Raw genomic sequence first — 12,686 nt, forward strand, 5'->3', positions numbered from 1 at the left:
CTAGTTTTCCAAATGAACTTCCAAATTAGTTTTCAGCATTTGAGATAAGTATATATTTTCACCCTTTTTCTATTAATGTGGTGAATCATTTACCTTTGTAAAATAAATATCTCTCATCTTTCTAATTAAGAGCTCTCTGTTGCTTGCCTTTGCTTGTAGAAGTCAATCCAAATGCCTTATTATGACACACAAACTTTCATGGTTTGGCTTCAGTTTAGCTCTTGAGCTTCATCTTTTGCCCCTCAACCACCAATATTTCAGCTACATGAAACAGCTTGTTTTCCCCAAACCAGTTGCAACTCTGGCCTTAGCTCAAATTCTCCCGCTCTGGGCCCTTTCTGTCCACTCCATCTTGGCCTGAAATAACTCTCTGTTAGCTTTCAAGACTCAGCAGCAGAGTGTACGAGGCAGAGTTAATGATCACTTCTTAGGATCTCCATAGCCCTGTGGGTTTGTCTTTGTGTTCATTGATTCAATCCATGCTAAGTGGGAACCTACCGGATGCCTATTGCTGGGGCTCCTGAGAACCCAAGATGAATTAAATGGTCCTTGCTTTCAAGGAAATCATTCTCCAGAGGGGGCTTTACAGGTGTGTGATTGATAGAAGGCCATGAATTCTGGAAAAGGAGGTCAGCTGCCTCTTCCCAAAACTTCCCTGGGGAAAGAGCCAGTGATAAACACTTAACATGTGAAGAGGGAGGAATCAAGGTGACTGTAGGACACTGGGGAATGTGACAGAACAAAAGAGACTGGTGAGGAGGGTGACCTGTGGGCCTATTTATATATGGTTGGTGATTAAGAATGTAACTTCAGAGAGGCACATTTTGAGCCCCATTCTGTTTAAAAATCCCTTGATGATTGTTCTTTCCATGAACTGACATGTATGACACAGCCCACCCAAAGTCTTTACAGGCTGTTCCATAGATGAGAAGCCTTATTAGCAGACCCATGAATTCTGTTTTTACTGCTCTTTTTCTTTAAAGCTAATTACAGAAGGGTTTCAGTAAGAGAATCAACTTTAATGAGAGCCATGAATAAGCATTATTAAGGTAAAATATTGTATAGCCAAATGTCACCAGGACGTTTCCAAACAGAAAGCTAAACTCCTGCACACTTCCACGTGCCCCCACCTTTAGTTAAAGCACGTGGATTTATGAAAAAGAATGAGGGAAAATGAATGTATCAACAAGTATTTTTTGAGGGCTCCGTTACTTGCCTTGTCCTGTGGAAGGTATTGTAGATTGTCAAAGAAGCACAGGGTGATTTTCCGAAAGGGACTTGTGATCCAGTTGAGGAGGAAAAGCTGCTCCATTTTAAAAAGAAAGAAAAAAATACCATGTTTAATAAGGTGCTAAAGGCGTGGTGAGAGATTGGTGGTGGCTTGAGTTATTAAGAAAGGCTTCTCAGAGGGTGTGGGATGTTTTTTCTGGGTCCTGAAAGATTGTCCAGATCTGGGTAGGTGGAGGGATGGAGGATGTTCAAGCAGGAGAACCAGAGTGAGAGACACTTTGGAGGTGGGAGTGGGCACGGCATTTGACTAGCGGTGGGTGGGAAAGACATTCCACTGCAGACTGGCCACAGTCAGAGGGACGCTGAGATGTTGGCTGCCATTTGTCGGTAACAGGGTCTGTAGCCCCTTGGAGTCAGGATGCTGCCCCTTCAATGGGGGGAACCAGTCCATTGCTGGTCCTTGTTGGATTACACTAGGCAACCTCCCTTCATGAGGCTGGGAGCTGGAGGTATATTTCCCTCACTTTCTCCTCTCCAAGCTAAACATTTCTCACTCAGTCAACAGTCCTGATCTCATGATATCCTGGATTCTCTTACCTGTTTACGTCTTAGTTTGTAAATTACATTTAAGAGATTTTGCTCATGTAAAGAATTTGGTGGAATTGCTTGTGTTGGTGTATATTCTATTTGTAGAGTTTTGTCCTGTCCTGAGAATAATTTGGACCTTAGTTCATATGTCTACACGACAGAGATAAATTCATCTTTGTCTAAGAGGCAGCTGCGCCTTTTTCCAAGAAAGGATGATAGGGTTTTCTTTATGCCTTATTTGTTATAATCTACAAGCAGATGATTTTCAGAGTCACACTTCCTTTTATCTAAAGGCCCAGTGTAAACTCACCTCTGCCCTCCCACCCTCCTACTATAGGCCACTCAACAATTGAGACCTTCCAACCATCAGCCTTTGTCATCAAAGCTCAGAATTGCAATTAAGAAGGCCAGTGGAATCATCAGTGGGAATAATGCCACCCATAGAACAAAGTGAATGTCCCACAATATAGTGGTGCTCTAAGTTCTGATGCATTCAAAACCATGCAGTAACATACAGACATTTAAAACTGAGTTAGAATTTTATTATGGTTTATTGGAAAAGAGGCATCGCTGGCTGAGAAGAGCATGGTGCAACAACGTGTGAGTAATATGAACTAATTCTTATAGTAGAAACAAGTACAGAAATGCTTGTCTCTATCCACAATTATAGATGGAGATTTCCACAGCCCACTCTGAGCAATTGATAGGCTACTGTGCTGAAAATCATCAAGGATATCCAAAACTGAACATCATAATCAACCACAGAATCTAGTAGACATCCATAGAGTCCTCCATGAAACCACAGCAGAAAAAACATTCTTATCAAGTGCTCATGGAACATCTACCAAAACAGACCATTCCTCAAGCAAATCTAACCAAGTTTAAAATAATTGGAATCATACAGAGTATGTTCTCTGACCACAATGGATTCAAATTAGAAAGCAATAAGGAAAGACAGCAGGAAAATATCCAAACACTTGGAAATTAAGCCACATGCCTATAAATAATCCATGGGACAAAGGACACATTTCAAAGAAAATTTTAAAATACATAGAATTGAATGAAAATGAAACTACATCATATTAAAATATGTGGGACGCAGCTAGAATGGTGCCAAGAGGGAAGTATATAGCCACAGATGCTTACATTGGAAAAAAGTTCTCCAACCAATAATCCAAGTATCTAGCTCAACACTAAAAAAGAACAAAATAAAGCCAAAGCAAGCAGCCATAAGAAAATAACAAAGAGGAAAGCAAAATCAAGGTAATGAAAAACAAAATCAATAGAAAAAAGTCAATAAAACAAAAATCTGTTTCTTTGAAAAAAATCAATAAGATGAATAAACCCAGCAAGACTGACAAAGATCAAAAGAGAGAAGATACAAGTCACCAATCCTAGGAATGTAGAAGGGGTTATTTCAACAGATCCTGTAGCCCTGACAAGGCTTCCGAGACAGCTTGGCCCTGTTCTCAGTTTGTTAGAGTCCAGGCCCTGGGCTGGCGGCAGCTCCCTAAGAGCCAGGACAGTGAGGTGGGCTCCAGGCAAAGGGAGTGTGGCAAGGAGTGGAATGCGAAGCCAGGAATCCAGATACAGTCTGGTGCAATTAAACGGAGGCCCAGTACTGAGACTGGGGCTCCAGGGCCCGTGAGTGGGCCCACAGAAGAAGGCTGGCTGGGCTAAGAAGGTGGCTGTTGGCACTAGGCTTGCAAGGGGTTCACCTACACAGAGAGAAGCTAAGTAGACCTCAGGGGCCATCTTGTCCAATAATCTTTTTATTTATTTTTTCAGATAGTGGGAGGTGAAGAAAACCAATGCTCAAGGTGAGAGAATGTATCTTCTGAGACCAAGCAGCTAGTTCAGTGTCAGAGTGAGGATGAGAGTGGTGAATGGAGACACACTCCATAGGATAAAGAGGGCTGGTCAGCTTTGCCTCCTTTACACATGAACTAGGACAGGGCTTTAGCTGTAATACCCATATGTATTTTGGGAATATTTCTTCCATCTTTTCCTTTGACTTTGAATAGCAGATGTGGCCTATTGCGTTGCTGTGATTTTCAGATGAAATGAAGCACAGTGATTTACTTTTAACCAAACCCCAGTCATACTTCCTCTCTCTGACTCAGCTTCCTCATCGTAAATGAGATGGATGACACACGCCACCAGCTAACATTTACAATGACATCCTGGCTCTTCTGATGAAAGCCTATATGGCATTTGTATTAATAATTTTCCCCGTGAGATGAAAGATTAAAAGAGAATTGTCGCACTAGCTAAGGAAACGTTAGCCCTAGGGTTCCTATGGCACCAAATGGCTAATTTCTTCCCTGTAAGGGAGCTGAAAAGAATCTGATGAAGGAAATAGGGAAACTGAAAGTGGGTTGTTACCTCTCTCAACATCCAACGCATTTATTCCCACAAGACTGTCCTGCGGCATCTACCTCATCACGTCATGTGACCTTTGTGCCACTGCACCGGAGACACATTTCTGGCTTTACTCTTAACAGCAGGTACCCCGGGTTCTCTGGACACATGACAGACAACTCTACTTAACTCTTAATTTTCCCTTCCACAGGGTGATGCCTACCAGGAAGAGGTGCATCGGAGCCTCAAGTCCCTTGTCTGAAATGGGGGTGACTACAGCATCGTCTTATAGAGTAGTCAGGAGGAGTGCAGTGAATGATCATTAATAGGGCAACCGGCACAGTGTCTGGCAGGTGACAGAGGCTTCCTGAAAGTTTGCTATTTGAGCCATCTGTGTCCCTATTATTGAATCTGGAGCTCACCTCTCCAAAGTTCCATGAGTCAGGGATGACCTCTGTCTTCAGTCAAAGAGATTGATTATTCATTTGCTTTAGTCAAGAAAGAGTACCGTCCTACCACAAGATTATAACTCCAACTTCTGTGTCAGCTCAGCCTCCTAACATGTGAATCCATTCCAGGAGATGGATGTGATGGTGCAGCGCTGCTCTCGATGCCACCGAGGTGAACGTGAGGCTGAGACTCGATGGGATGAAAGCTGGGAAGTGATTGCCTGGTCTTCCTGGTGCCTATTTTGGGTTCTCAGCTTCACAGCATCTGCACATTTTCTTGGGGGCTGCAGTATGAACAGCATGGGTTTTGTCATGGAGGGTGAATAACAAGGTAATTGCCAGTAACTGGTTTTGAAAATCAGCCAACTGGTTTTTGCTGCTGGGAAGAAGCAGCATGGATGCTGGAAACAGGTTGCATTGTGGGTGTGTGGTGTCTATGCGGCCATAGCTTCCAGTGTCAGTGTTGAAGTTAATAGGTTCTCATAAAGAGCTTGACAGCTGCCCTATAAGCCAGGGAACAGAAACTGAGCTGTTACAGGGCTTCAAACATTTATTATAAAGCCAAGTTATTCTGGTGGGTTGATTAGAAATGATTTTCATCTTTTGATGCTTGTTTGTGTTTTCCAAATTTTTGTACAATGAACATACATGATTCATCAGAAAAAGTTGAGTATTAAAAATAAAATGACTTTGAGGGCTTTCTTTTTTTTTAAGTTTTTTTTAAAATTAATTAATTTAGGAGCTTCTCTGGTGACACAGTGGTTGAGAATCTGCCTGCCAATGCAGGGGACACGGGTTCGAGCCCTGGTCTGGGAAGATCCCACATGCCGCAGAGCAACTGGGCCCATGAGCCACAGCTTACTGAGCCTGCGCATCTGGAGCCTGTCCTCCGCAACAAGAGAGGCCGCGACAGTGAGGGGCCCGCGCACCCCGATGAAGAGTGGCTCCCGCTCGCCGCAACCGGAGAAAGCCCTCGCACAGAAACGAAGACCCAATGCAGCCAAAAATAAATTTATTTAAAAAAATTTATTTATTTATTTTTGGCTGCATTGGGTCTTCGTTGCTGTGTGCGGGCTTTCTCTAGTTGCGGCATGTGGGGGCTACTCTTTGTTGTGGTGCGCGGGCTCCTCATTGTGGTGGCTTCTCTTTGTTGCAGAGCACAGGCTCTAGGCACACGGGCTTCAGTAGTTGTGGCATGTGGGCTCAGTAGTTGTGGCTTGAGGGCTCTAGAGCACAGGCTCAGTAGTTGTGGCGCACGGGCTTAGTTGTTCCATGGCATGTGGGATCTTTCCAGACCAGGGCTCAAACCCGTGTCCCCTGCATTAACAGGAGTATTCTTAACCACTGTGCCACCAGGGCAGCCCGAGGCTTTTCTTAAAAGCAATGATCTTTTATTCTTTTTGTTGACTACATAGTAGACCATGCAACCTTGAATGTTCAGCTCAAAGAGCACCATATATATACAAATACATCACACCCACACAAGTACCTGACAAAGACCAAAAGCATATTCCCAGGTCCTCCCAGGCTTCCTTGTGCCCCAGCCAGTCAGGACCCATCCAAGAGTACCCACTCTTCTGACTTCTGCCACCATTGATTAGTTTACGTCCATGAACTTTTAAATTAAAAAAAGCTATGATATTGGCAAAATTAGTACTGTTAAGTATGGCCCATTCTTCTTGTGTGGGCAGTAACATTTCAATAAACTCAAGGCTATTTTTACAGGAAATCTTATAAATATATAACTTTAAGGATACCAAATCTCATATAAAGTAGATTAGGCAAATTAATTGATGAAATCTAGAATTTTCTTTTCTCAAATATGTACAGCCCGGTGTGGACCTCACGGTTCTGCTGAACAGCATGCAGGCTGAGTACGAAGCCCTGGCCAAGCAGAACCGCAGGGACTCCGAGGCCTGGTTGAATGAAAAGAGCGCTTCACTGCAACAGCAGATCTCGGAGGATATGGGAGCCACCACCTCAGCCCAAACGCTGGAAATTGAACTTCAGTCTCTCCTAGCCACGAAACACTCCCTGGAGTGCTCCTTGACAGAGACCGAGGGCACCTACTGTGTGCATCTGGCCCAGATCCAGGCTCAGATCGGGGCCCTGGAGGAACAGCTACACCAGGTCAGGATGGAGACCGAGGGCCAGAAACTGGAGTACGAGTAGCTCCTGGACATCAAAGTCCACCTGGAACAAGAAATCGAGACCTACTGTCCCCTCATCGAGATGATGGGGCTTGTGAGTCCAAAGGTTACAAGTCTAAAGATTATGTATCTGGAAATGTGGGAAACCAAATCAAAGATCTGGCCAAACCCATAATGGTTAAGAAAGTCCTTGAGGAGGTAGACCAAAGCAGCAAAACACTTATCACCAGGCTCCACTCCCTGGAGGAGAAATCTCAAAGCAATTAATTTGATACACAAGAGAGAGCATATGCCAAATACTCTCTGAGAAGAGAAGGTGTTATATATCTGTCTGGAAAAATGAGCAAGCCTAAGAAAAAGGTCTGTCCTCTTGCCTTTCTGTTACTGAAATATAACCTTTCTCTGGGAAATCAATAGCGTTATCAATAGCATCTTCGCATTCATTTGGAAGAACGTCATGTACAGATGTGATGACTCATTTGATTACCGTACAGAAAATGATGTCAATTCTTTGTAGTCAGTAAACCTTCTTCCTTTAAAAAATATGTATATATATACAAACACTTATAACAAATAATCTTAACTTTAGCATCACTAAATCAAATCATTTTGGAACCTGAAATTATTTCATAGCAATACCAGACAGAATTACATGCCATGTTATATAAGTGGGAGAGTGGGCATGGTTGACTTGAAAATTGTGAGAAGGTGCTCTTTTTTTAAAAATTGAAATATAGCTGATTTAAATGTTAGTTTCTGGTGTACAGCAAAGTGATATATATATATATGCATATATATATGTATATATATATATGTATATATATATCTATATATATATATATATCATATATTATTTTCCAGTATGGTTTATTACAGGATATTGAATGTAGTTCCTTGTGCTATCCAATAGGACTTTGTTGTTTATCTATTTTGTATATAATAGTTGGTATCTGCTAGTCCCAAACTCCTAATTTATCCCTCCACCACTCCCTTTCCCCTTTGATAACCATATGTTTGTTTTCTATGTCTGTGAGTCTGTTTCTGTTTTATAAGTAAGTCCATTTGTGTCATATTTTAGATTCCACATATAAATGATATCATACGGTATTTGTCCTTTTCGTTCCGATTTACTTCACCTAGTATGATAATCTCTAGGTCCATCCATGTTGCTGCAAATGGCATTGTTTCATTCTTTTTTATGGCTGAGTAATTTTCCATTATATCTATACATAGATATATATTTACCACCTCTTCTTTACCCATTCATCTGTCGACAGACATTTAGGTTACTTCCATGTCTTGGCTTATAAATAGTGCTGCTATGAACATTGGGGTGCGTGTGTCTTTTTTTTTTGCGGTATGTGGGCCTCTCACTGTTGTGGCCTCTCCCGTTGCAGAGCACAGGCTCCGGACGCACAGGCCCAGCGGCCATGGCTCACGGGCCCAGCCGCTCCGCGGCATGTGGGATCTTCCCGGACCAGGGCACGAACCCGTGTCCCCTGCATCGGCAGGCGGACTCTCAACCACTGTGCCACCAGGGAAGCCCGCGTGTGTCTTTTTGAATTAACAGTTTTCTCTGTATATATGCCATGAGTGGGATTGCTGGATTATATGGCAACTCTATTTTTAGTTTTTAAAGGAACCTCCATACTGTTTTCCACAGTGGCTGCACCATTTTACATTCCCATCAACAGTGTAGAGTACTGTTCCCTTTTCTCCACACTGTCTCCAACATTTGTTATTTGTAGAGAAGTAGCTCTTGAACACAAGGGTTTGTGATCGACTTGCTAAGATAGTTGGGCCACAGCTAACTTCAGTAGTTCTAAAGGATTTTTCAAACCTAAAATTTCTGGAACAGAATTTTGCTTGAATTTAAAGTCCCCACACAGGAACTTCTCTGGTGCTCCAGTGGTTAAGAATCCGCCTTCCAATGCAGGGGATGCGAGTTCAATCCCTGGTCAGGGAACTAAGATCCCACATGCCGTGGGGCAACTAAGCCCACGCACTGTAACTACTGAGCTCAACTCTCTAGAGCCCACGCGCCACAACTAGAGAAGCCCGCACGCCATAATGAAGAGCCTGCGCACCACGACGAAAGATCCCGAATGCTGCAGTGAAGATCCCAAGTGCCGCAGCTAACACCCTACACAGCCAAATAATAAAATTTAAAAAACAAACAAACAAACAAAAAACCAGTTGCCACACATTCTATAAATTGATGACATTTGAACTCTATTTGATAGTGGGTATAGTAGCCCTTACATGTGCTCACTATTGGGGTCACCCAATGGGGATTTGGGGATTTGGGTGAAAGAGGTGAAGTTCACAGCCTGCCCTGGGCCTTTGGGTTCTCACAGGTTGCTGAGTGATGATTCACCAAGTCAGAGATGAGACTCAAGCAGGAGCTCGTTTATAGTGTACTTTATGCCCCATATATTTAACTCAGATTTCCTGGAGAACAGTTCATCGCATGTGCCAGTTCTCCATAGAACCTGAAGCCATTCAAGTCACTAGGGGTTGGTGCCACTAACAACAAAATCGTAAAAAGAGATTCACTGACCATTATTGCAAAACCCAAAGTCTGTACACAACCTTACTAAATATGGATACTTCTAGTTAATAATGTTTAGCTTTCTCTTATGAAAGTGATACATGCTAACTGCAGAAAAAGTAGAAACTAGAGAAAAGAATAAAGAAAATTAAACTTACCTGTAATCACAATTTTCATAGTAACTGCTATTAAGATTTCCATGATGTTTTTTAGCCTTTATTTTTACTTATGCAAAATTGAGATCAGGTTCAATGATTCTCCAAATTATTCAACATTATTAGAAGACTTTTTTTTTTGGCTGCACTGTGTGGTTTGTGGGATCTTAGTTCCCCAACCAGGGATTGAACCTAGGCCCTTGGCAGTGAAAGGGAGTCCTAACCGCTGGATGGCCAGGGAATTCCCTAGAAGACATTGTTTTTAATGATTGAATAATATTCTATCCCATTAAAGCATTATAACTTAATTAAACATTTTCTTATTTTTTAATATTTAGGCTATTTCCAATATTTATCACTATAAAAGCTTGGGTATTCAATCATTCATTCATTTACTCAGTAAATCGCACTGAGTTTATACTCAGGCCCTGTACAGTTGCAGAGGGTACAAATTGGGGATAAAAAAAAACCAGATGTGGTCTTTTGCCTCATAGAGCTTACATTCTGGTTAGGAAGTCAGAAACAAATGAAATAAGCTAATCAAATAAAGACAATTTAAAAACTAATCAAATGGGCTTCCCTGGTGGCGCAGTGGTTGGGAGTCCGCCTGCCGATGCAGGGGGCACGGGTTCGTGCCCCGGTCCGGGAGGATCCCACGTGCCGCGGAGCGGCTGGGCCCGTGAGCCATGGCCGCTGAGCCTGCGCGTCCGGAGCCTGTGCTCCGCAATGGGAGGGGCCGCAACAGTGAGAGGCCCGCGTACCGCAAAAAAAAAAAAAAAAAAAAAAACTAATCAAATAATTTAAAATGCAGCTATGCCCAGAAGAGCCAAAATAATCTTGATAAAGAAGAAAAAAGTTAGAGGACTCACATTTTCTGTTTTCAAGACAATATGATACTGGCCTAAGTATAGATATATAGATCAATGGAATAGAATTGGGAGTCCAGAAATAAATCCATACATTTATGGTCAATTTATTTTTGACATAGGTTCCAACACTGTTCAATGGGGAATTGTCTTTTCAGCAGATGGTGCTAGGACAACTAGATATCCACATGCGAAAGAATGAAGTTGGACCCCTTCCCACATCATATCTAAAAATAAACTCATGCTGGATCAAAGACTTTAAGAACTAAAACCACAAAACTCTTAGAAAACACATAGGAGTAGATCTTTGTGATCATGGATTAGGCAATCATTTTTCAGCTATGATACCAAAGGCACAAACAACAGAAGAAAAATAGATAAATTGAACTTCATTAAAATGGAAATTTTTGTGCTTCAAAGGACACTGTCAAGAAAGTGAAAAGACAACCAGAGAATGGGAGAAAATATTTGCAACTCATATGTCTGATAAGGGACTGACATCCAGAATATATAAGGAATTATTATAATTCAACATTAAAGACAAAAATAACCCAATTTAAAAAATGAGCAAAGGATTTGAACAGACATTTCTCCAAAAAAGACATACAGATGGCCAGTAATCACATGAAAAGATGCTCAACATCTTTAGTCATTAGGGAAATGCAAATCAAAACCACAATAAGATATCACTTCACACCCACTAGGATAGCTGAAATTAAAAAGACAAACAATATCGAGTGCTGTTGGTGAAGATGTGGAGGAATTGGAACTCATATGCTGCTGATGGGAATGTAAAATGCTACACCTGCTTTGGAAAAAGTTTTGGTGGTTCTTCAGAATGTTAACCATAGAGTTACCACATGACCCAGCAATTCCACTCCTACGTATACACCCAAGAGAACTGAAAGCATATGTTCACATGAAAACTTACATGAATGTTCATGGCAGCTTTCTTTATAATAGCCCCAAAGTGGAAATAACCCAAGTGTCCATCAGCTGCTGAATGGATACAGTGGAATAGTATTCACCTAGGAGAAGGAATGTAACACCAACACGTGCTGTAACACGGATGAGACTTGAAAACATGCTGAGTGAAAGAAGCCAGACACAAAAGGGCACATATTTATAATTCCATTTATATAGAATGGCCAGAATTGGCCATTCTGTAGAAATAAAAAGTAGATTAGTGGTTGCCAGGAGCTAGGGTGGAGAGAGGGTGGAGACTGCTAATGAGTCTCTACCCAGGTTTATTTTGGGGGTGACAAGAATGTTCTGGAGTTAAATAGTGGGGGAGATTGTACAATATTGTGAATATACTAAAACTGACAATTGTACATGTTCAAAGGATGACTTTTTTTTTTTTTTTTTTTTTTTTTTTTTTTTTTTTTTTGCGGTATGCGGGCCTCTCACTGTTGTGGCCTCTCCCGTTGCGGAGCACAGGCTCCGGATGCGCAGGCTCAGCGGCCATGGCTCACGGGCCCAGCTGCTCCGCGGCATATGGGATCCTCCCGGACCGGGGCACGAACCCGTATCCCCTGCATCGGCAGGCGGACTCTCAACCACTGCGCCACCAGGGAGGCCCCAAAGGATGACTTTTTATAGCAGATGAATTATATCTCAATCAAACAGAATTGCTAAAAATGTGGGTATGTTAAATAAAATGAGCCAGAGGGAAGAGGGGACTTGACTTCATCAAGCATGTGAAGTCTGAATGTCAGAGCAGTCATCTAGGTGAAGAAAGGAAGAAAGTGTTTTAGATAACAGGGCACAGCGTGAAAGGTCTCAGGAGCGGGGTGTGGAGGGGCCATGCCTTTTCTGATGGGCCCCTCATTATTTCCTTAGATTAGGTGAAAGAGACTAGGCATTAAAATGTAAATAAAATCTCATTTCCGAGGCAATGAAGTTCGTTGTAAAAATTATGATTTTCAGGTAAATAGTAAAATGAAAATAAATCACATCCTGCAGAGTTGGCAAAGAGGGAGGGGAAAGGTACTCTCAGACACCATGAGCTGATGTATAAATCGGTACAAGTTTTATGAAAAGCCAATTGAAATACTTATCACAGGAGTGTGTTGTGGATGAATAGTCAGTGTTCTGAATATAGTATAGGTAGCTTTCACTCATTGTGACTGGCTTAATTAATGCCATTTGTTTAAAATCCATGCTGTCTCGTGTATTTCTCACAATAATCCCATTTTACAGATGAGGAAAAAGAGACTCAGAAAGTCTCAGTGGTTTGCTGCAGTTCACACAACCACGAGGTGGGTCTGTAACCTAGGGCAGTATGAATCCAAAGTCCACTCTTGTCTATCGAGCTGAATGCAGAAATATGCAAA

General features: G+C 42.0%; 2 protein-coding genes across 2 annotated transcripts in view; both read left to right on the forward strand.

Moving 5' to 3' along the window:
• The window catches only part of SHC3 (SHC adaptor protein 3), a 150,884-nt gene that overhangs the window by 13,973 nt on the left and 124,225 nt on the right, over nt 1–12,686 (forward strand). The gene's annotated exons all lie outside the window — the stretch shown is intronic.
• Nucleotides 4,761–7,045, forward strand: LOC308618794 (keratin, type I cytoskeletal 25-like; the record flags this gene model as incomplete). The annotated part of the gene is given in 4 exon segments (XM_081237064.1): nt 4,761–4,841; nt 6,459–6,797; nt 6,801–6,855; nt 6,858–7,045. Coding segments are annotated over 4 exon segments (663 nt in total).

This window comes from Mesoplodon bidens (genome assembly GCF_964165515.1).
Source record: "Mesoplodon bidens genome assembly, chromosome: 6".
Taxonomy (NCBI): domain Eukaryota; kingdom Metazoa; phylum Chordata; class Mammalia; order Artiodactyla; family Ziphiidae; genus Mesoplodon; species Mesoplodon bidens.